We start from the raw sequence: 26,389 nt of genomic DNA, 5'->3' as shown, positions 1-26,389 counted from the left end.
CTGTATAATCTGCATCTGAATAGCCAACTAAATTAAAAGAAGAGTATTTAGCATATCATAGACCCACATTTTTTTAACATATTTAAGAATTTGTTTGGTAGCTAAAAATGAGATTTATTAGGGTCAAATTGAAACCGAAGCACACATACATGACGAAAATTACAATATAGGGTTCGACTGCCAGTTAGATACAATAAAAAAACCTATTAAGCCTCAATACATGGTTACCTTAAGTGAATTTCCCTTCATCTTTGTCTAGTTTAACTGATGAGATCATTGGGGTTGTTGTTGTCTGTTGTGGAACATGTTCCATTCCAAACTTTCTTATGCATTTCTTTTGTGTACTTAGTTTGGCTGATGTAAATACCATTATCCAATTGTTTCACTTGTATGCAAATAAATAATTTCAATTCACCCATCATACTCATTAGCATAAAAAATAATACTTTTTTCATGGATAACCCAAATAAGAGATCCGTCTCACGAATACAACCCCTTGAGACCTGTCTCACACAAATTTTTGTCCTTGTCTATATTGTAATTAGACTTGCGTGAGTTCCACATAAAAAAATAATAATAATTTGAGTGTGCCATCTAAAATTTATTATTCTTGAAGTTCTTGGTGTTTCATAAGTTATTTTAAGGAGACTTATCGTTATATATTCTATTGTCGTAGAAATGATTTGTATTCATTATTGATATAGTGAGATTTTATGTTGTCACATTTACAGTCCCGTAATTTTTTCCTAGTTTGGTTTTTCACATAAAAATCTTTGTCATTTTTCTTCATACTTATTATCACGATTGATATGTGCAAATACTTTGATCCGAAATTATCATTAAAGCGGAAAAAAGATCAACGATTTCACTATAAAAAAACTATTTAATTCGGTCATCTTTTCCAACATATTTTCAGCATGTAATGCAAATTCATTCATATATATTATATATACAGAAATGTTATAAAGCACATTTCGTTCTGTTATCATGACGGAAGTAGTTGAATCATCATAAATACGATGACTCCCAACTGCTAGTAAAATATATATTTTTTTAAAAAAAAAAGGTTAAAAGAAGAGGAAACTCATTTCAATTTCAATAAATAAAACACCGTCATACCAGTTCTTGCTTTTTCATTAAATCTGCTTATATAAATCCACCAAATTTCCCACACAAATTAATTCTCGCCCCCGTTTCATCTTTTTTTTTTTCCTTCTTCCTCCGTGAGTGATCCATTCCACTCAAAAACCCAATAATTAATCACCTATAGATCTCGAATTTTCCAAAAAAAAAAAGAAGAAGAATGAACCATCAATCTGCTGAATCTGATGCTTCCACAGATGAGAAGAACGAGAAAGACTGGTCGAAGAAACCGGCCCCGAAGAAAGTTTCGATCTCGAAATTGTTTACTTTCGCAGATAGCTACGATTATATGCTGATGTTCGTCGGATCCATCGGTGCATGCGTGCATGGCGCTTCGGTTCCTGTGTTCTTCATTTTCTTTGGGAAGATGATTAATGTGATTGGGTTGGCTTATCTTTTCCCCAAAGAAGCTTCTCACCATGTTGCTAAGGTATGTACGCCATCCGGGAAGGACACGAAAATGCGTTCAAAGATAAAATCTCTTATATAAAATTAATTATCTTTTAAAACACTGTAATTGTAGATCTTTATTCATCAGACATATCAATCGTATATATATTTACATTAAAATGTGATATTTTCCACAAGTGACCAAAATAATCACAAAATTGACTCGCCGTCTCACATGAATTTTTGTGTTAATATTATTATATTATATGCTGCAGTGTTACTCTTAGATCATCGACGTCAAAATATGAGTGACCCACATGATATATTGAAATATGGAAAGAAACACTCTCGGTTATCCTATAATTTTAAATCATATCAAGATGTGTTATGATTGTGATTTAACGTTTAATTTTTTTTATGTTATATACGAATTATGTGTGCTCTACTTATAACTCTTTTTTCCCGACTGCCATTTTCCCCTTTTTAAACGTAATTATGCTAAGTTAATTCTGTTTAATTTGCTCGTGACGTTGTGATTAGAGTCCCAATTGTATTAATTTGGCTATTTATTCTGTTAAATTACAAAGTTTTGGTTATCATAATGCTTCGAAGGAATAAATTAGTAGGCTTGACATTTCACATTAAATGTTAGTTTTGGTGGAAGTCATAAATATTAAAGGTCGGATTTTGATTTTGATTTTTTTTTATTATGAGTGTGTGTACGTAAAATTTTGGATGCCCATCCATTATATTTAATTTTCTTGTTAAATTGAGTAACAAATTTTCTTGAAATCTAAACTATTTATTTTCTGCAGTATTCTTTGGATTTCTTATACCTCAGCATTGTCATAATGTTTTCGTCATGGACAGGTAAGACACTTAAATGCACTTAAAAATATATCAAACCCTCAATTTTTATTGGGAAAAATTCAAAAATCATATTGTAAATTGGCCTTTATAGTCAAAGGTTGGCATAAGGAATTGTTTTTTTGTATATTTAATCCTTTTTTGTCGTTTGTCGAGTGCTGATATGACATTATAATGTTCGGCACCATGTCAGCTCTGTCTAATGTGACTGATCAGATAATTATCAAATCATATCCAGTTTAATTTATGGAGGGATTTTTGGAAAATTTTATTTTTATATTAGAATCAAGAAAGTTATAATTTACAAAATTATATTAAAAAAATTTCAGAGGTTGCTTTTTGGATGCATTCTGGAGAAAGACAAGCAGCAAAAATGAGAATAGCATATTTAAGATCAATGCTAAATCAAGATATCAGTGTTTTTGACACAGAAGCCTCCACTGGAGAAGTCATTTCGGCTATTACAAGTGATATTATTGTTGTTCAAGATGCTATTTCTGAAAAGGTAATTTTCTTAATTCCATTAATAATTAATAATTATTTACTCTCTTTTTTTAAATCTTTTTTTTTTTATCAGTAATATTTTTGTCATATTTAATTATTTCTGGGTTCTCAGTATTTTGTGTATTTGTACTAAGGCCGCCACCTCTAATTTGTTATGTTGAAATAGAAATACAATACTTATAATATAATAACATAATATAACAAATTCAAGATCGAAAAGAAGCGAGGAAAATATAATATAAATATAAAAAAATAGATATATGTGACATTTCTTAAAATAGCCTTTGGGAAAAGAATATGTAAAAGCGTAATTGATGAGTAGCAATTTTTAGATAATTGGTTGACAAAATGCCGCTTTCAATTAAGTTGGATGACCCTGCAATGCTTTTATTATATTTTTGCTGTCACAGCTTGCTTCCTCGTATTTAATGTTGGGTCACGTAATAAATTCTAGGTGAGGATTTGTAGTTGGGGAGATGGAATTTACATGTTCATTAAATATTAACATGGCCATGATTTGCCGGTGGAATTATTACAAAAGAAGTTTGATTTTTTTAAAAAAAAATTTGTAATATTTAGTTGTGAATATTATAAATTTTTGCGGTGAAAGTTGTATTTGGATCGAAAAATTTGGATCGGGATTCAAATAATTTTGAGTATTTGAATTTTTCATATTGAGCAGAACGAAAACATAAAATTGTTTGGGATCTAGCTATATATAGAAATAATTCGGAACTTCGATTGGAAATTTCTTGATTTCACATGATTTTATCTCAGAAGATCTATTTTAAGAACATTTAGCAAATATTTTTTGATATCTTGTAAGTTTCTATATTATGAGCTTGCTAATTTTTCTTTGTATATATATGTTCTAATTGAGATGTTATATTTCTTGATTTTTACTTGTGGTGCATGGTAACTCGGCCAATTTCAGCCTTGACATCAACTCTAAATTTCTTACACAGCAGAACAAGCCACGAATAAGACAGACATGAAGGGTCATTGAAAATTATAGAAATACTAATTTTGATGTTTAAATTATCACATTTTGCAAAGGAAAAATTGCTTCTTTTTTACCTTTATGTTTACCTATCTGCGATTTCGGTCTTTTGTATTGTCAGAATTGAAATTTAATCAAGTATTTTTCATTTTTTTTGATAATTTTGTTTATTTGTCTTGCAATTCGAGTTGGAGGAGCTGCTGATATGACACTGGACACATCGGTCATAAATCAAAGCCAAAGGAAAACAAAAAACTATCAAAAAAATACAAAGATATAAGATTAAAACTGAGATCCTGATGGTAACAAAATATGCAGTGAAACCAGATGAAAACTTCAGTTTCCAATATTTCTGATAGTTTCTGAGTTGTGATCACAAGATATAAGATCAGTTGTCATTGAATACTCGAATTACCTAAAAAAAGAGTTGAAAACATAAACAAATTAAGAGTATTTTTGTTTAATATTGATATTTTTGAACCTTTATTTGGTATTCAGGTGGGAAACTTTTTGCATTATATAAGCCGTTTCTTAGCAGGATTTGCAATTGGTTTCATCAGAGTTTGGCAAATAAGTCTGGTGACACTTTCGATAGTACCAATGATAGCACTTGCCGGTGGGATATATGCTTATGTAGCAACTGGCCTTATTGCTAGAGTCAGAAAATCTTATGTCAAAGCCGGCGAAATCGCTGAAGAGGTACGTACATTTATCTATCTGGTCACGAATTCGCATTGCTTGATCATGATGATCTTCAGCTACATCTTTGCGGGGTGGTCGAATTCAGGTGATTGGCAACGTTAGAACCGTGCAAGCGTTTGCAGGAGAAGAGAGAGCGGTTAAATCATACACGACGTCTTTATTGAACACCTACAAATATGGAAGGAAAGCAGGGCTAGCCAAAGGTGTTGGACTCGGAACCCTGCATTGTGTTCTTTTTTTGTCGTGGTCGTTGCTCGTCTGGTTCACAAGCGTAGTCGTACATAAAAATATTGCCAATGGAGGAGACTCTTTCACTACCATGCTCAATGTTGTCATTGCTGGCCTGTAAGCTTAATTTTCTACGTACTCTAAAAAATCTGTATGGAATTTTTGTAATATGGACGGACATTCATTAATATTTTCTTTCCATCTTCAGCTCACTTGGGCAAGCAGCACCGGATATTACAGCATTCATTCGAGCAAAGACGGCTGCATATCCCATTTTTGAGATGATCGAGCGAAACACTGTGAGCAAAACTAGCTCTGAGAACGGAAAGAAAATGAGTAGAGTAGAGGGGCACATCCAATTCAACAACGTGTCGTTTAGCTACCCGTCACGCCCCGATGTGATGATTTTCAACAAGCTTTGTTTGGATTTTCCCTCTGGTAAGATCGTGGCACTCGTGGGAGGAAGCGGATCCGGTAAAAGCACGGTGATTTCTCTGATAGAACGCTTCTACGAGCCCCTCTCTGGAAATATACTGCTAGATGGTATTGATATTCGAGAGCTTGATTTGAAATGGTTGAGGCAGCAGATCGGTTTGGTAAATCAGGAACCAGCCCTTTTCGCCACCACCATACGGGACAACATTCTGTACGGGAAAAACGACGCCTCTCATGAAGAAATCACTCGTGCAACGAAACTTTCAGAAGCCATTAACTTCATCAACAACCTTCCTGACAGATTCGAAACTCAGGTACGTACATATTCTTTTCAAACTGACAAGAATGTATTCTAAAACTCCTCAAATCTTTATCCTCACGAAGATATATTCGGACATGTTTTTTCAGGTGGGTGAACGAGGAATCCAGCTCTCTGGTGGACAAAAACAAAGAATCGCAATATCTCGTGCAATAGTGAAGAATCCTTCCATCTTGCTGTTGGATGAAGCCACAAGTGCCCTGGATGCAGAATCAGAGAAAAGTGTGCAGGAGGCTCTCGACCGTTTGATGGTTGGAAGAACTACAGTCGTCGTGGCTCATCGATTATCAACTGTCCGAAATGCCGATATTATAGCAGTTGTGCAAAACGGTGTCATAGTAGAAACTGGAAGCCACGAAGAGCTCATCTCGAGGCCAAATAGTGCATATGCTTCACTCATCCAACTTCAAGAAACTGCTGCCCTGCATCGTGTGCCATCATACTCAATGGGAGTACCTCTAAGGTTTGAGTTTCCCTTGCCGGATGTTGAATCAATGCACATTTTAGTATCCCTTCAAATATTTTGGATCGGTTCTTACAAAATTTTCTTTGTAAATTCATGCAGCCTTCGGTACTCACGAGAAGGAAGCATCAGGTTTTCGAGGGAATTATCACGAACAACGACAAGAAGTCACGGTGCAAGTTTTCGTTCTGAGAGGTCATTTAGCAGATTAGGTGGTGATGGACCAGAGAATGTGAAACCACCACGAGTTTCTTCGAACAGGTTGTTCTCCATGATACGCCCTGACTGGTTTTATGGAGTTTTTGGAACAATCGGTGCATTCATTGCTGGGGCACAAATGCCTCTCTTTGCACTCGGAGTCACTCAAGCTCTCGTATCTTATTACATGGATTGGGAGACAACATGTCGTGAGGTCAAGAAAATTTCATTGCTCTTCTGTGGAGGTGCTGTTGTGACCCTTATCGTTCACGCGATTACACATCTATGTTTTGGGATCATGGGGGAACGGCTAACGCTTCGCGTTAGAACAATGATGTTTAAGGGTAAATTTTATTATTTAACTACATGTATTACTCCCCATCTCCCTAACCTTAAAGCCCCTCATTTTTCATTTTTTATTATATATTCTAAGTTTTATATTATATTATACATCAGTATTCTTGATCTGCCTCATTTCTTGGCAGCCATGTTGAGAAACGAGATAGGTTGGTTTGATGATGTAAACAATACGAGCTCGATGCTTTCGTCTCAATTAGAAACTGAAGCAACTTTACTACGAACAGTAGTAGTCGATCGCTCAACGATCCTCTTGCAGAACTTAGGCTTGGTCGTCACCTCATTCATCATCGCCTTCATCTTGAACTGGCGACTCACCCTTGTTGTTATAGCAACATATCCTCTAATCATAAGTGGTCATATCAGTGAGGTACATATACACTCATTTCTAGCTTTGTACCATTTCAGTAGGAAACTATATCCATACTTCTTTTTATGAGCTGTTTCGTGTAATGTCTTCAGAAACTTTTCATGAAAGGCTATGGTGGTGACTTGGGCAAAGCCTATCTCAAAGCTAATATGCTTGCTGGTGAGGCTGTGAGTAATATACGAACTGTCGCTGCGTTCTGCTCGGAGGAAAAGGTTATCGATCTTTATGCAAGAGAGCTAGTTGAACCATCCCGGCATTCCTTCAGACGTGGTCAGGCTGCAGGAATATTTTACGGGGTTTCACAGTTTTTTATCTTCTCTTCCTATGGTCTTGCTTTATGGTACGATAATCTAACTCGCGGTTCATGTAAGGTTTCCTAGAAAAGTTGATCCAAATCGATATGGTGATTAGAATGGAAAGATATTAAAATAAAATGAATCAAATCAAATAATTTTCTCAGCTTTAATGTTCTTTCACATTGACTGAGTGTTTCACTTGTATCCACAAGTCTTGACTAATATTCAATTAGCAGACTGTAAATTCTATAGCCACATTAAGGTAAAATTAAATATTTTTAACTCTCAACGTTTTTTAGGTATGGATCCACTCTCATGGAGAGGGAGCTAGCTAGTTTCAAATCAGTCATGAAGGCGTTTATGGTATTGATAGTAACAGCCTTAGCTATGGGAGAGACTCTCGCCATGGCACCCGATCTCTTGAAGGGAAACCAAATGCTGGCATCGGTTTTCGAGGTTCTTGATCGAAGGACAGAGATTGCAAATGACATTGGAGATGATGTTTCGAGAGTAGATGGTACAATTGAGCTCAAGGACAGTCGAGTTTAGCTACCCCTCACGGCCTAATGTTCTCATTTTTAAGGATTTCAATTTAAAGGTTCATGCGGGAAGAAGCATGGCACTGGTAGGCCAAAGCGGTTCGGGTAAAAGTTCTGTCATTGCTCTCGTGCTGAGATTCTACGATCCTACATCCGGGAAAGTCGCAATAGATGGTAACTTCACTTCCTAATACTAAATATTTTTTTCTAAATAAGATTAGTTAACTTGATGTGGCTTAAAATTCAGACTTTATCAGTGAGCGTCTCTAACAATTTTGATCATGTCCAATGAATTTAAACAGGGAAAGACATCAAGAGACTAAAACTCAAGTCGTTAAGGAAATATATTGGCCTCGTGCAACAAGAACCAGCCCTCTTCGCCACATCCATATATGAAAACATCCTCTATGGCAAAGATGGAGCGACAGAAGGTGAGATTATCGAAGCGGCTAAACAAGCTAATGCTCATAGTTTCATTTCTGCACTTCCCGAGGGGTACTCAACCAAAGTTGGGGAAAGAGGTGTTCAACTCTCTGGTGGACAGAAGCAAAGGGTAGCCATTGCAAGAGCTATCTTAAAAAACCCTTCAATCTTGCTGCTGGATGAAGCTACCAGTGCTCTAGATATGGAGTCGGAACGAGTAGTTCAACAGGCATTGGATCGGTTGATGAAGAACCGCACTACGGTTATTGTAGCTCATAGATTATCAACCATAAAAAATGCTGATCAAATATCTGTGTTGCAAGACGGGAAGATTATAGAGCAAGGGACTCATTCTTTGCTAATGGAAAGCAAAGATGGAGCTTATTATAAGTTAATTAATCTGCAGAGGCAACGGCAACAACTTCAAAGTTGATGGAAGATAAATAGGTTCCGGACTGACGTTTTGGGATTGAGTTTCGAGTTCGATTTGAACTCATGTGCATGTGGGTAAAATATGGAATCATTTGGAGATGGAAGAATTTGTCTGATACAAATTTATGTAATTTAATCAACATCATGATACATTGTTATACATGTATCTAATACAATGGGTTTTTTGGTGGAACAAATGTTAAAACGATCCAAGCCGGTCGATCTTCGAAAATAATCTTCTTTTTTCGTTTTTTCTGATTAGTTATATTTCTCAAAGTCGTGGATTTGGATTTTGCAAAAAAAGGTTGACTCTCATCCCACCATTATGGATAAAAGTACCTCTGATAAAAGAAAGAGTTTAAAATGTAGGAGAGATTGAATCGTATGTGTATGATGATCATGAAAAAGGTCATTCTATAAACATTCAAGGACACAATCTCTAGTGACATTGCTACGGCTAAGGATTTCCTTAAGGACCCTAATATTGAAAAGTTTGAATTTGGTACACTCTTAGCAAGCCTCGTTTCAATGAGGTACAAAGTGTAACGACAACATATGGTAGTACATTATGAAAATATTTCATCTTGCTTCAAGGTTGAAATACTGAAACTTGACCTCTTTGAGAACTTGCTAGTGCATGTGGTTTTGATATCTTTTCCTCCTCAATTTAACCACTTTAAGATGAGTTATAACTGTGAGAAAGATACTTGATCTCTGAATGAGCTCATCTCACACTGTGTTCAGGAAAAGAAAATATCGAAGTAAGACAAGACATAAAGTGTTCACTATGCCTATACCTCGACGGATAAAATAGAAAAAAATGAAGGTTAAGGAATTTGCTGATACACATCCTCCGAAAAAATAACAGAAGAATCCTCGTCATTCTCGATGTTCTGGTTGTTTCTACTGGAAATGATTGTCATTTGAAGAAACAATGCACAAATTATCAAGCTTGGCGTGCTAAGAAATGTATGCTTTTAAATATGATTTGTTCCGAGGTGAATATAAATTCAGTTCCTAGACACATGTGGTGGATATATTATGGTTCAACAACTCACATCATTGTATCTTTGCAGAGTTGCCTGGATTGATGTAAACCAAGTGAGGTTGAAAGATTCATCTATGTTGGTAATGACAACTAAGTTGAAAGTGAGACAATATGAAAATTTATATTATTGTTACATACTTGAATTTATTTGGATTTATTTGAAACATCTGTTGTATTGTCTTTTAGACTAAATTTGATTTTCATTTCTGGTTTGACAAATCCGATTATTCTTGTTCTTTTGGAAATAAAATATTCGCTTTGTTTCATGATTCAAAAATGGTTTGTTCTGGTTTTTTTTTTAATCATAATATGATAATTTTTTTCTTTGGATATTATTGCTTCATTTAGTGAATCCCTGCAAACAAGTAGATGCACTAAAAGAAAATTAATCAGTAAGAATTCAAATGCGTTATGATATAAGAGATGGGTAAAAGCTCTGAAAAGAAAATAAGGAACTTGTATCAGACAAAATTCTCGAGCTTTTAGATTACAAAGATTTTAATAATTGTGTTAATTATATAAATGCAAACAAACCAACAAAAATATATTTGAAGCCTATAGGTGTTCAGGCGTACTGGAAATTATACATATTGATATTCATAGTTCATTCCATTTGGTTTCATGGAATGGTCAAAACTATTTTATAACGTTCATATATTATTTTTCAAGATATGATTTTATTTATCACATTCATTAAAAAGCACATTCATTGGATTTGTTCAAAAATTATAAAGCTGAAATTGAAAATCCATTTGGGTTAAAGATTAAAATTGTCACATCTGACCGTGGTAGAGAATATTAATGGTAGATATGATGATTTAGCTGAACAACTCACATGACCTTTTGCTAGATTCCTAGAGAGAAATGGTATCGTCGCACAATACACAATGCCAGATTCGTCCATTATGAATGGTGTTGCTGAAAAGTGAAACAGAATACTTAAAGATATGATAAAGAATATGATTAGTGATTATGTCTCACTAGAATCACTCTGAGGAGAAGAATTAAAGAACGAACCATATATCCTTAATAGGGTTTCAACTAAAGCTGTGACCAAAACCTCTGATGAACTTTGAACAGTAAAAGAGCCTAGTCTTAAAAATTTGAACGTTTGGGGATGTCCATCTAAGCCTAATGAAAAGAAACTGGACTAAAAGACGGTCGGTTGTTATTTTATTAGATACTCTGAAAGAATCAAGGGGTACAAATTTTTTTATCCCAAAAGTAAGTCAATTTTTGAGTTAGGAAATGCCCGATTCTTTGAGGATGCTGGAGATACATTTAGGAATATTGTCTTTGAAGAATAATAAGTAAATATTCCCATTAGTGTTTTGGGCATTGTCATGATCATATTTCTGACTTTGACCAAGATACAATACAGAAAGACAATATTGGAGATCATCTCGTTATTTTAGATCAACAAACTCAAGCGCCTCCAGTACCTATGTCATTAAGAAGATCCACTAAAGAGCGGATAAATGAAGTGTCAGATGATTACATTGTATTTTTTCAATAACATGAGGTAGATATTGGAATGATAGAGGATTCTATCAACCCTCGTCAAGTCGTGAAAAATTCTAACTCTAAAAAATGAAATGATTCCATAAATGAGGAGATAAAAGTCCATGAAAAACAATTATGTATGTGAGCTTATCTCATTTCGTAAAGGTACGAAGCTCATTGATTGCAAATGGATATTTAAAACCAAGGGATATTCGAAAAGCAAGGTGGAAAGGTTAAAGCTCGTCTTGTCGCTAAAGGCTTTACAAATAAAAAAGACATAGATTATAAATACACTTTCTCTCCTATTACTTTGAAATACTTTTTAAGGATTGTAATTTCTTTGTGGCATATTTCGATCTTGAGCTTCATCAGATGGATGTAAAGACTATGTTTTTCAATGGGGACATTGGTGAAATATAGAGTTGTTGCATGCCACCAAGATTTTTAGCTATGAATTTTGAGATGAAAGATCTTGGTGATACATCTTTTGTACTGTGTATCCAAATACGTCGGGATTGCTCTTGAGGATTTCTTGGATTGTCACAGAAAGATTATATCGAGATAGTTCTAAAGCGATATAGGATGTAAGAATATAATCCAATAGATACCCTTGTGGCTAAGGGAGAAAAATGTAGCCTCAAACAGTGACCCAAAATGAATTTGAGGAAAAAGAAATACAGAAGATTCCCTATGCATCTGTTGTGGGGAGTCTGATGCATGCTCAGGTTTGTACACATCTAGATATTGCGTACATGACATGAATGTTGGGCATATGTCTGAGTAATCGAGGAGTGGAATATTAAGAAGCAGTCAAAAGAGTTTTACGGTACGTATAACGAACAAAATATTATATTTTCATATATCAGAGGTTGGATCATCTTGAGATCATTGGGTATACTGACTCCGATTTTTCTATATGTCAAGATAGTATGGAATCTACATCGGGTTATATCTATTTCCTCGCTGAAGATGTCATTTCCTGGAAGAGCGATAAAAAGTTTCTTATATCTTCACCACCATGGCAGCTGAGTTTGTAGCGTATTTTGAGACATCCAATCATGGAATATGGCTACGAAATTTTGTCACAGGACTGAGCATTGTTGATGGTATTGAAAGACCACTAAGTTTACATTGTGACAATAAATCAGCAGTTATATATTCTAATAATAACAAGAGCTCGACGAAGTCAAAACATATTGACATCAAGTTTCTGGTTGTTAGAGAAAGAATTCAGAGTGACCAAATGTCTATTGAGTATATCGGTACAAACTCCATGGTTTTTTATTTGCTTAGTAAAGGACAACAACCCAAAATACTTCATGAGCACACTGCTCGTATGTGTGTTATGTAAATTGAGTATATTTAGTTTTAGTGGGAGTTTGTTATTTTAAATTATTTTCAGTTGTAGACATTTTTAGTTATAGTTATTTAAAGTTATTTTTGGAAAGATAAATTTCAATTTATTCATTACATGAAATTTTCATGCTACACATCCATTTCATAATCAATGCCATTCAAGTTACCTTACATATGTGTGGCGAATATTTCTTTGATCCTATGTTGGTGTGATTCATGACTGGATTGATTATGGATACATTTCGACAATGACAACAATTTTGAGCTAATAAGATTATTTTCACAAAAGGTAATTATAAGGTTACATATACAGCTCAAGTAGAAGATTGTTAGGTCAATTTCAATCATATGAATTTATTTGTGAATAATTATGTGTTGTGAATTGGCTGTTAAGGTGAAGCCTAAAAACTTAAAGTGATCAGTTAAGGTTTTGGTTAATGGGCTTTAATGTACTTGATAGGCTGTGATCTTTAATGTGTAGAGACAATAATATAATTTCTGTTTTTATGATGAACTACAACAGAAGTATCAAAAGAAAAAACATATAGTCTCTATATAATGGTCATGACCCTTAGATCGCGCATTATCACGTTCCCTATTCTCTATCTCATCATTGAAAATATGTCTGAAGAGAAAATTAAAGATTCTCTGAAGGAAATAACGTGTAGAAAATTAAAATGACTCCAGGTATGCTTCCATTAAGGTTTTCGGTTTGATTTTTTTATGATTTAACATGATAGATTCTGGGTTCGTATAGATTTTCCCCAACGGCCCCAACTAAAAAAAATAACGTTGATGGAGATGTTCTCCTGCTTCTGATTTGTGTTTTTGTTTCCTGTTTAAATGGTGTATGCATTCAGCCTATGTTTTTTCTTGTTTAAATTGTGTATTATTCTTACTGAGGTAATATACCTTACATTAATGGTTCTTTATTGCACTATTACTGCAATATATCTTCCGTTTGAGAATATAGTTTAACTTGAAAGCTGATTAATTTAGCAGTGCTGCAGTTAAATTCTTGATGTCGGCATGTGGTCAATCACCTTATTCAATTATTCTAAGAGAAGCATTGGATCTTGGAAATTTATTTATACCAATATTCGTAGATTCTAAAGCAATATTGATCTCGGTGGTTTGTCTTTATATTAGATTAATAAAGTTTATTGCACGCTGTTGATGACGTGCTGCGAAAAATCATTTTTCTCGTAGTGCATGAACAGGAAAAATATAGAGAGAAAGAAACTCCATCTAGAAGAGCATAAAATGGAAGTGATGAGAAAAGCGAAGAGCTAGAGAAAGAAATTCAAGACATGCAGACAAATAGTGAAAGAATGGAGGAAGAAATTTAGCGAAAGTCGAAGAAGTTTGAACTTATATATTATCATAGAAAACAAATGGTCCGTATAATGATTCCAAAAGTTTAGTCATTTCCAGGAGCATCGTAACAAATGATGCAAAGACTGCATTACTTGGAGATTTGAAAATTTATTTAGTTACTTATGGTTCGGTTTGAATAATTGTTGAAGGGAAATAATATTGTCGAGTTTGATAGAATTATAGAATTAAATTATTTCCCTAACTATATCTCTCCTTATTGATTTAAATTGAGTATGATAATATTATGTGATTTTGTCTTTCTTAAGATAATGAGATAATCGTGCAAATATTTTTTAATTATATTGTTGAATTATTGAGATATTATATTTATGTTAATGATTTGATGAGATATGATATCAATGATTAAATAGAGTTTATTTCTAATCAAACTCTTATCTTTCCTTGTTTAAAAGGTTTCCTTATGTGATAAGACTCTCATCTATAAAAAGGAAGACCAAGGACTTTGTTGGGCTGGCCGTTTTCTACTCAACATAATGCACGCACTTTGCACGTTCTGAATCTCAGAGAAAAACACCGTCAACGTTGCTTGCTGCCTTGAAGACTGCCGATAGTAAGTGTTGCCATGAATGTTGGAAACATCTTCAGAAAACATCCCTGACGAAGTTGGCTGAAGAGTGTTTCTGTGACTCTAGTTTTAGTTTGCGTTTCTTTTGCTTTCTTATTCACTTTTTAATATTTTTGGTTGTTTTTAGAAAGCTTTATTTTCTCAAAGTGTTGAGAAAATTGATTTTAGTATTATTCACTAGTGATAGATTTTTGTGTAAACATTTTTGGTTTTCTAATGTGTAATTTTTGCCATAAGGCACGGCACAAGTATTTATACTTGTACATATTTAATCTTGTCCATCTACTTATTTAAAACGAATTTGTGTCAAAATATAAATTTTCGCTGCATGTTGTCCTAGATGTTGTAACATCTGGCACAACACTTAAATCTGATAGATCACAAATTCACGATTTTACATCCTATTCTGATATTTGATTATTGATTATTATCTGTCGAACAACCATAAATTCTTACAAGTGGTATCAGAGCAATCGCTTGATATACTAAGTGTTGATTCTGTTTTTTTTTTTTCTTTGTTTGTTTGACAGGAATTTATTTAAATGGACGCACACTCGCAAACACCGCACTTCGACCACCGGTTCTAGATGGAACAAACTACAGCCTATGGAAGGTCAAAATCCGCTACTATATAAAATAGATGAACGGGCATGGCAACAAGTTGTCAGTGGTTGGTCTCCACCTAGGAGAATGGACGAAGATGGTGACAGCCTGGTAAAATTGGAAAGCGAATGGACTGCTGAGGAAGTACAGATTTCGAACTAAAATTCTAAAGCCTTGAATGCAATCTTCTCTTCGGTTGACATGAACATGTTTAGCTTGATTACAAACTGCTCTTCAGCCAAAGATGCATGGGAAACACTTCAAAGACACTGTGAAGGCTCGAAAAGTGTAAGGAGGACAAAACTGCGAATGTTCACCTCAAAGTTCGAGAATCTGAGAATGGAAGAAACCGAAATTATAACAGATTATGACCGACGTCTCAGGGAGATTGCTAATGAGGCATTCAGCCTAGGCGATCCTATCTCGAATGAAAGGTTGGTCAGCAAAGTTCTTCGATCTCTACCCGAGAGATTTAACTAAAAATCTGTGCAATTGATGAAGCTAAAGACACATCTCAGATGGGATTGGAAAAGTTAATAAGTTTACTTCGCACTTTTGAACTAAACATGGATATGCAGAAAAAGGACAAGGTAAAAACTGTTGCCTTCCAAGTCTCGAATGATGCTTACAATGATCTCCTTCAAATATCTCAAGAAGTCAACAGTTCAGACCTTTGTGAGAACTCCATTGCCTTTATCACAAAGAAATTTGGAGACTATTTGAAGAGAATCATAGACAAGATGAAAGATGCACTGTCCTCAAAATTTCCAAGTCTCCCCGCACCCGAAATGTCACAAAAGTTCCCTGCCAAGCAACAGTTTCAACCCAGGAATGAAGGACAAGGGACAGTTTAATTCGAAGAAGTATGATTCCATGCAGTGTAGAGAGTGCAAAGGATTTGGACATTATGCCAATGAATGTGCCAATAGGTTACGCAAGAACAAAGGCTACAATGCTTCCCTAAGTGATGAAGAATCTGATGGTGAAGAAAAGTCTACAGATGAAGAAAACCACACCTCCTTGACTGCACTATTGACTGGAAACCATCGGGTGCAGGTGAATCCTTTAGGTGTTGCCCTAGGTGTTGCCACACCTGGTTTCAACATCTGTGAAAAATCAGTCTGCTTCAAATCTACAACTTCTGGAAATTCAAGTGATGATAATGTGGAAGCTGATGATGAAGAACTCACTCTTGAGAGTGTGCAAAAGCTCTATGAAGAGTTTTTTGAAGACTGGACTAAAAGAAACAAGTTGAACTCAAGCCTTATGAAGGAGAACATTGATCTAAAAGTCGTGGTTGCCAAACTTCAGGTAATTTTGAGCAAAAAGGACTTAGAACTTGGCAAGACCAAAGAAGAGCTTCAAAAGACAACCGAAACTTTGTCAAAGTTTAATTCAAGCACATCCAAGCTTGACTCCATACTTTTGATGGAAAGAGATGACAAGAAATGCTTAGGCTTCAAAGATAGTGTGTTCGAGATTGGTGAATCTTCAAAGTCAACTGTGTTTGTGAAAGGAAAAACTGAAATATTCACACCTTTACAAACTACATCTTCAACCAAAAGTTCTCCACCGAGAAGACAACCAACTCTGCCCATTCCTAAAAGAAGAAAACGCAGGTATGTATGTCACTACTGCTTTAAGCCTGGTCATATCAGGCCCTACTGTTTTAAACTCAGGGATGATCGTATGAACCAAGAGTCGAATCGGATGTTGCCCCGAATGTTGCACAACACTTCCCGCAACACCTCCAAACGTCAACCCTCGGTAAGACAGGTTTGGGTACCAAAGGTAAAAATTCACTGTAATGTTGTCTATACTTCATTGAAAACTAACATTGCAGGTCATTGGTACTTTGATAGTGGAAGCTCACGCCACATGACAGGTTCAAAAGAACATTTCATCGATTATGTTGAACAAAATTGTGGTAGAGTAACCTCTGGAGGTGGAGCTAAAGGAAAAATTATGGGAAATGGTACATTGAATGTTGAAGGACTACCAAAGATCCACAATGTGCTTCATGTTGAAGGATTAACTTCAAATTTGATTAGCATAAGTCAATTGTGTGACGATAATTTACATGTCAAGTTTAATAAACATTCTTGTGAAGTTTTCGATGAAACTAACTCATACATTATGACAGGTACTAGGTCTTTGGATAATTGCTACCCTATAGGAGAAGAGCTTTCATGCAACCGTGCACAAGTTAGTGAGCTTGGCCTTTGGCATCAAAAACTCGGACATGCAAATTTCAAAACCTTTAAGAACTTGAGTAATTATGATGCGGTACGAGGTATGCTTAATCTTTCTTCTGGAATACCATATGTATGTGGAGGTTGTCAAAAAGGAAAACAGACTCGCGTGTCGCACCCAGTGTTGCCAACATCTGGGACAACATGCTGTCTGGAATTGTTACACATGGATCTTATGGGTCCTATGGAAGTGGAAAGCTATGGAGGTAAGAAATATTTTTTTGTCTGTGTTGATGATTTCTCACGGTTTTCATGGATAAGTTTCATTAGGCAGAAATCGGATACTTTCGGTGTTTTCAAACACTTGATCACAAGAATTACAAACTTTCACAGTTCAAAGGTGAGAAGGATCAGGACTGACCATAGTAAGGAATTTGAAAATTCTTCATTCTCGTCATTTTGTGACAGGAAGGGGATCTCACATGAATTTTCAGCACCGAAAACACCACAGCAAAATGGCATTGCCGAACGCAAAAACCGAACGTTGCAAGAAATGGCAAGGGTGATGCTATCTTCAAAAACCATTTCAATGCGGTTTTGGGCAGAAGCCCTTAATACAGCTTGTCACATTTCGAACAGGGTCTATTTGAGAAGTGGTTCAACCATGACTCCTTATGAAATCATCATGGGAAAGAAGCCCAACCTTAAGTATTTTCATGTTTTTGGCTGTGTCTGTTACACTTTGAATGACAAGGATCAACTTGCAAAGTTTGACTCAAAGAGTGACAAGTGTTTGTTTTTGGGATATGCAACTAACAGTCGAGCTTATCGCATGTTTAATTTAAGAACAAGGACTATTATGGAATCCATTAATGTTGTTTTTGACGATTGTGCAGATATCAAGAAGAAAACTGTTGAAGATGACATTGAAGATCTTCTGGAAACTTCGACCTCTCTGGAAAATTCAGGTGCTGCCCCGGGTGTTGCAACACCCAGCACAACATCTGAAACTGAAGTCACTGAACTAGTAGAGGATCCAAACAACGATGATGCTGAAATAGATGATGGACAGAATGTTCCAAGTAAAATCCAAAAGAATCATCCATCATCTCAAATAATTGGGAATGCACGTGAGGAAATCCAAACTCGAAAGAAAGACAAGGTAGACTACCGCAAAATGGCTGGACTTATTTGCATGAGTATCATGTACTCTCAGGTTAGATTTTCGAGTTTTGTCTCTCAGTTTGAACCTAGGAATATTGATGAAGCTTTAAAAGATGAGTTTTGGATCAATGGTATACACTATGAACTTGAGCAGTTTATTTGAAATGATGTGTGGACCCTTGTTCCACCTCCTGACCACGGGAATATTATTGGCACTAAATGGATTTTCAAAAACAAAACTGATGAGTCAGGAAACATCATTCGAAATAAAGCGAGGTTGGTTGCTCAAGGGTATACTGAGGTTGAAGGGGTTGATTTTGATGAGACCTTCGCTCTTGTTGCCCGCATTGAGTCAGTCCGACTTTTTCTTGCCATTGCATGCTACATGAAAATAAAGTTGTTTCAAATGGATGTAAAAAGTGCATTTTTGAATGGAGTGTTGAATGAAGAGGTATATGGAAGACAACCAAAAGGCTTTGAGGATCCACACAATCTCGGCCATGTGTATAAACTGAAGAAAGCATTGTATGGCTCGAAGCAAGCACCTCGTGCTTGGTATGGGAGATTGACTGAGTACTTGCTTGAGATCGGATTCAAAAGAGGTGAGGTAGATAAAGCTCTTTTCATTCAAAAAGCCAATGGTGAGATACTTATCTGTCAAGTATACTGTTGATGATATAATTTTTGGCTCCTCATCTAAACAACATGCTAGTGACTTTGTTGAATGCATGTCATCCACATTCGAAATGAGTATGGTTGGAGAACTAATATTTCTTTCTATGGTTTACAAATCAAACAACTGCATGATGGCATCATCCTAAGTCAAAGTAAATATGCTCGAATAATTAGTCAAGAAATTTGCTAATGAGAACTCTAAGCACATGAAGACACCCATAGGTTCGAATGAAAAATTATCAAAAGATGATGCTGCTGAAGATGTTGACAACACCCTATACCGTAGCATCATAGGGAGTCTTCTGTACTTGACTGCTAGCCGCCCAGACTTAATGTTCAGTGTTTGTTTGTGTGCAAGATATCAATCAAATCCTAATATTTCACACTTAAAAGCCGTAATTCGTATTTTAATATACATAGCCAGAACCATTGATCTAGGATTATGGTATACACACGAAACTAACTCAAATCTAGTAGGGTTCTTAGATGCTGATTGGGCTGGGGATTTGGATGATAGGAAAAGTACATCTGGTGGATGTTTTTATCTCGGAAATAACTTGATTTCATGGAACAGCAGAAAATAGAACTGTGTTTCACTTTCCACTGCTGAATCAAAATATGTGGCAGCTGGAAGTGCTTGCACCCAACTTTGTGGATGAATCAAATGATAGAAGATTATGGGCTTAACAGTGAATCCTTAGTAGTATACTGTGATAATTCAAGTGCTATTAACATTTCAAAAAATCCAGTACAACACTCTTGAACTAAGCACATTGACATAAGGCATCATTTTATTCGAGATCTAGTTGAGAAAGGATTGATTCGGATGGAGTTTGTTGATACAAATAACCAATTGGCCGACATATTCACTAAGGCATTGAATTTTGAGAGATTTTCTAAACTTAAGAAATCTCTCAGCATGTGTTCTGCTTAATCATCCACGGATGTTGTCTCAGATGTTACAATATCTCGGACATGCATGATCATTTTTAAGATTTAGACATTCTGCATCTTCATGCATACAGTGATATGATGTGTTGAAATGATGTTGCTCAATCTTCTGCCACACCTACAATTCCTCATTCTATCTTACTTAACACACTTGGAGATGAAAAATATTCTATATCTTATGAGTTCGTCACATGTGAAGGGTCATTTGAGTAGATTTGTTAAGATTAATAAACTGTGCTCTGTGTCAAAAAGAAAGATGGAAAAAGCTACTTAAAAGAGCCGAATGAAAGCTGTGCTTTTAGTGTGGGAGCTACCCTTTCTGAAATTAACACAGAAATAGAAGAAAAGGAAAAAGCTACCTAGAGGAGTCCTATGAAGACCGTTCTTCTAGTGTGGGAGCTACCACTTCTATAATCAGAAAATTGCTAAGTCCCTAAGTGCGAAGAAAAATTAAAATTACTTTCTGGAATTGGACGTGTTGCCGAAGATGTGGCCAACATTTGTGACAACAGCTCATTTGTAAACGTATCTCATACTTGTTTCATGTTTTTATTTTTGTTACATTTTGTTATTTGGCATAATTAGGTCATGCATAAATATATCTTCGTGAATATTGCTGTGTCACAAGGATATTGATAATTCAACAAAGGAAAATTCGGTGAAAATCCAGACTTTGCAAAAGTCTCGAATTTATGTGATCCTTGATGTCTAGTGGAGCGAAAGTCAATGTGGGTTACTTCTAGAAATTTTGAACCATTTTTTTTTGTGCGAAAATTAATTCAGTAATTAATTGATGGAGTTAACGGCTAAATTTTTGTGTTTCATTTTTTTTTACCGTTAGACTTAAGGGAAGTTACATTGTGTTTTGTTGCGCTGAGATGTGATGATTATTTTCTACACCGCCTCACTCACATCACTCATTCTTACTGTTCTAGAAACCCTCGAACAAATTACACTAGTGTTTTCTCATTTCTCTCTGTAATTTTCCTACTTTCTCGGCTTAACTTGCAATTCACCATCAATGACAGGCAAAGGTTTCGATCCCCTTGATATTCAGAGTGAAATGGGGCACACAAAAGATGTTGCCCCTAGTGAGACAACATCTGCTACGACACCCACTGTCGAATCGTCTCTACCATTGGTGCTTGCGACTGAAGAACCAGTCCCCTTGGAAGTAATTGCGCCAGGCGAACCCGGAAATGCTTTCGATGTTGAGAATCCACCATTTATCCAAGTATTCAATCCTCCGCGTCAACCTGTTCGTCGATCAAAGAGACAGGCTGGGTATAATCCTGACCTCACACCAGGGAAACGGTTTCGATACAAAGGGCAATCATCCATTCGCCCATCGTTGATTGACCCGGCAGAAACTTCTGGAGATGACTCTGCTGATGGTGACTACGAATCGGTTGCTCGTTAAAAACCTGCACCTAGGTTGCTGTTGACCCTTCATCTTCTTCCTCGGGCCAGGATGATGATGCTATTTCTGACACTGTTCCTCCCCCCACACAACCCTCTCAGAACCCTTTTGAAAAGAGCGAGGATGAAATTTCATGGCCAACTTGAAAAATCAGAAGGTTAAAGCTCCATCTGCCTCTACTGCTCCCCAAATTTCTAAGAGTCCTACTGCATCAAGCCAGTCTACTGCAAAATATGCTGAGGAAGCGGCTTCTGGTGGTACAAGACAAGCAAATATCCCTGAACCAATGGATGTCGACTCAGATGTTGAGGACACTAAGGACGACATTGATCTTTCTCCTTATGATCTGGCTAACAGCTACAACAACATGTTTTACTCTGAGACGGCATTCTCCAACTGGTCTCTCTATGAAAATCGAGAGTTTGTTGCGGAACGCAATGTGGATTTGGAAGCATTTTCCCGGTACAATTTAATCGAGTTTCTGAGGTCTCGAGGTTTGTTTTCCACAATCTCGTCTGTTCTTCCTTACTGTCATAAGGTCGTCCTCGAATTCTATGGCAATCTCTCCTCGAGTGTTGGCGATCAACGGTCGGCAAAATTTGGACAAGTTTTTGTGCGAAACAGGGTGTACAACTTCACCTCCGAAGTCATTAATGCACACTATGGTACACCTGCTGTTGCTAAAGGTCCTCCTCCGGATTTAAATGCGGTGATTTCTGTCCTAACTGGTGGAATGGTCAGCAAGTTTTCTCTCCATTCCCATAAGGTCTCAGCTGCTACACTCACATCACTCTACTCAGTACTGCACAAGATTGTCATCCACAATTGGACTCCGACTACCAATACCATTGTTGTCACCAAGGCTCAGGCGCTAATTCTCTTTGCGATTGGGAACTCAGCCTTAAATTTTGGACGCCTGATCTTCAACACGGTTCTACAGTATGCCAACGGGGGATTGAAGTCGTCCAAAATCCCATTTCCCTCTCTCATTTATGGGATTCTGGTGTCTTAGGGGTTCGTTAAGGACATCGGTGAACCTTCTATAACTGAAAGCGTATTTCTGAAGATTGCTCCTGGTCTTTTACAAGGAAAGAGGAAGGTTGATCTTCTTTGGACCGCCACAGTACCCTTTACTGCTGGTCCTTCTTTGCATTCCACCTCTGCCACATCACCCCCTGCTGCTGGTCCTTCTCCACATACCACCTATTCGCCACCCACATCTGGGTATTTGAAGATTCCAGTCGCTGGTGCTCAGGCTCATCTCGATCATGCACGTAAAAAGATTGCCCAGGCCAAGGCCGATTTGGCTTACTATGAGAGTTTGGCTACTACCATCGAGGTTTTGTTGGCAGTAGGTGTCTTTCATGGACAAAAGAGGGAGATGATGCTGGTCCATCTGGAACTAAGGATGACAGTGATGAATAAGAGGATGATAGTGATGATGATGAGGATGATGAATGAGGGTTATTTTTTTACTTTTTTTTGGTGTTTCTGCTCTTCTAGTGTTTTGCGGTTTGTAGTTGTGACTAGGCTCTTATGCTTTTACTCTTTGTGTAAGTTTGTTTCTCATGCATTACTTAAATATCAAAGAGTTTGTGCAGGTGTTGCTCTTGCTAACAATATCTTATTCAGGGGGAGATAAACATTATTGAATTCAGGGGGAGTTGATTTGAGCTAACAAGGATAAATGTATTTGATCTCATTTTGTCCAAAAAAGGCAAAAAGGGGGAGATTGAAGAGAAATAATATTGTCGAGTTTGATAGAATTATAGAATCAAATTATTTCCCTAACTATATCTTTCTTTATTGATTTAAATTGAGTATGATAATATTATGTGATTTTGCCTTTCTTAAGATAATGAGATAATTGTGCAAATATATTTAAGCATATTGTTGAATTATTGAGATATTATATTTATGTTAATGATTTGATGAGATATGATATTAATGGTTAAATAGAGTTTATTTATATTCGAACTCTTATCTTCCCTTATTTAATAGGTTTTCTTATGTGATACCACTCTCATCTATAAAAAGGAAGACCAAGGACTTTGTAGGGCTGGCCGTTTTCTACTCAACATAATGCACGCACTTTGCACGTTCTGAATCTCAGAGAAAAACACCGTCAACGTTGCTGCTGCCTTGAAGACTGCCGATAGCAAGTGTTGCCATGAATATTGGAAACATCTTCAGACAACATCCCTAACGAAGTTGGCTGAAGAGTGTTTCTGTGACTCTAGTTTTAGTTTGCGTTTCTTTTGCTTTCTTATTCACTTTTTAATATTGTTGGTTGTTTTTAGAAAGTTTTATTTTCTCAAAGTGTTAAGAAAATTGATTTTAGTATTATTCACTAGTGATAGGTTTTTATGTAAACATTGTTGGTTTTCTAGTGAGTAATTTTTGCCATAAGGCACCGCACAAGTATTTATACTTGTGCATATTTAATCTTGTCCATCTACTTATTTAAAACGAATTTGTGTCAAAATATAAATTTCCGCTGCATGTTGTCCTAAATGTTGTAACATCTTGCACAACACTTAAATCTGATAGATCACAAATTCACGATTTTACATCCTATTCTGATATTTGATTATTGATTATTATCTGTCGAACAACCATAAATTCTTACAATTGTTAAGTTTAGTTTGATATGCAAACGTTATTTACATGGTAATATTTCTTCGATTTGGGAAAGTTAGTTGTTTTTAATATTTTTGATCTATTTGAAGAGAAATATGGAACTGCATTATAATATGATAAAATTAGAAATGGATTTATACACAAATTTTTATACAGAATTGTTAACAAATTTATAAACGGACTGGAATAATGTTTGGTATGTTATTAGGAGTTGAGACAAAATTAGAACTAGAGATGGTATACCGTATCGTATCGAAAATTGTATATTGTATACGTTACCGAAATTATGATATAAGAAACTTTATGCCGATATCGTATTGAAATTACCGAAAATTTCGGCACATATAACTAGCATACCGATTATACTGAAATTGTAGGGAATTTCGAGATTACGGTACGGTATCGATATATACCGTTGTATACCCAAAAAACCTTATATTTTAAAAAATTTATAAATTTATTATTTAAAATTATTATATACTATATATTGTTTCATTATTTAAGTATCCGGTATATACCGAAAATTTCAAATTTCATACCGTTACCGTACTAAAAATTCGATATCGACCGTTATAGAAAAAAGTACAAAGAGACAGGAAAAAATCTGTCTTTGAAGCACTGTTTTCTTGTAGTGGTGAGAATACTGAACCGAACTAATTTAAAAATTCGATTCGACTAATTTGAAGTGATATTTTACGGTGTCCGGTTTCTTTATTTTCCAAATTTTATTTTTTTAAAATAAAAATTCATCCAACTGGAAAATAAATTATGTTCAAATATAATATCAAATTAATTCGTTTGTTAATATACACGAATTGGTTTCAACTGCCCCGAAAATTATAATCAATAAATAGTTGACGAAATATCATGTGATTTTAACATCTTATTAATTAGATATTAAAAGTGTATAGGTTAACGGTTCCAAAAAGTGATGTGTTCGATAATTAATTAAGCCATCGTTGCTTAATCGAGGAACAAACTCGTCACACCCTGGAATTTACGTAGACACCAATAAACGTGAGAACTCGAATAATTGAGTCTAAAATTTAGTTATTTTATTATTAAAAGACGTTGGTTTTACAACTTCTTTTAACAACTCACTTCAATTAAGACTTATTATTGACTAATATGAAACTCTTAACAATCAATTTACAATGTATAAAAACCCTCGGTCCACCAGGCAATAACAAAAAAAACCAACTATTATTAGCTTGTACGACTTAAATTTGTAAGGTAGAACAAAATAATCCTCGAAGATCTGATATATTTTGATATATATGTGCTAAGTGAGTAGTAATTAATCTATTAATTATTTCAAACTTTTATTTGAGTAGTAATTCAAATAGCTCGCAAAAATGCTAAGATATTTCAAGTCAAATTCAAATTCGAGCTATATTTGTTTTTTTTTAAAAATATTATACGAGCTTCGAATTTGAGCCTGAAATTTTTCTTAAGTTAAGTTCGACTCAATTACCTTATAAGCTATTTCATGGGTACTCAAAAGAATAAAAGAATTATATTTTTGGTCTTATATATTTACCTTTTTGCAATTTGGTCCTCTATTTTTATTAAACTTCAGTATTAGTAAACTATCTTTGATTTTTTTTTTTTTGAAATTTCAACTATTTATCCGATGCGACATTAATGAATGCAGTTTCATATAAGTACTCTAGATAAAATTGACTAAAATTTTATAGAATAAAATATATAAGATTAAAACTGAAATTTTATAACTTAAATGACCAAAATCACCAGAAGATAAATATATAGAATTAAAAACTCAGTCTTGTTCAAAAGAATTACTAAGTTTGGTGAGTAAAATCTAACAAGAAATGTAGACCATAGTTATTTTTATATTTTAATGAACTACTTACCCTTGTAGACCGAAGAAAATTAGGGCAGTAACGTACGAAGAAAGGATGGAAAGAGCGCATCTTCTTAAATCACAATCGGACTTGACGGAATAGTTTGTTCGGGATAGGAAAATTTGGGCAAACGAGTTCATTTTAAATTCTTAAATTATGGATTAATATTGTGTGAAAATATGACCAACTTCAGAACTGAACTCAATACAATGAATTGATTTGAGGATTGATTGTTATTCAATTTCCATTATCTATCAAATAAAATAAATTGATTCGTGGATCTTATGTCCATGATGTCATATCTGAATTTTGGTAAAAACTTTTGTGAGACGGTCTCACAGGT

The 26,389-nt window shown here is 35.3% G+C and overlaps 1 protein-coding gene across 1 annotated transcript; it reads left to right on the top strand.

Annotated features, from left to right (window-relative positions):
* Nucleotides 1-1,111: 1,111 nt before the first annotated feature.
* Nucleotides 1,112-8,863, top strand: LOC140811416 (ABC transporter B family member 2-like). Its single transcript, XM_073169266.1, is given in 13 exon segments — nucleotides 1,112-1,573; nucleotides 2,349-2,403; nucleotides 2,730-2,905; nucleotides 4,403-4,603; nucleotides 4,692-4,951; nucleotides 5,043-5,583; nucleotides 5,678-6,051; nucleotides 6,154-6,593; nucleotides 6,735-6,976; nucleotides 7,069-7,316; nucleotides 7,572-7,809; nucleotides 7,811-7,985; nucleotides 8,114-8,863. Coding segments are annotated over 13 exon segments (3,774 nt in total). The 5' UTR covers nucleotides 1,112-1,303; the 3' UTR covers nucleotides 8,668-8,863.
* The last annotated feature ends 17,526 nt before the right edge of the window (nucleotides 8,864-26,389 follow it).

Source organism: Primulina eburnea, chromosome 14, assembly GCF_022965805.1.
Source record: "Primulina eburnea isolate SZY01 chromosome 14, ASM2296580v1, whole genome shotgun sequence".
Classification (NCBI taxonomy): domain Eukaryota; kingdom Viridiplantae; phylum Streptophyta; class Magnoliopsida; order Lamiales; family Gesneriaceae; genus Primulina; species Primulina eburnea.
The sequence above is the reverse complement of the archived record's forward strand: the minus strand, read 5'-3'. Positions and strand labels throughout refer to the sequence as shown.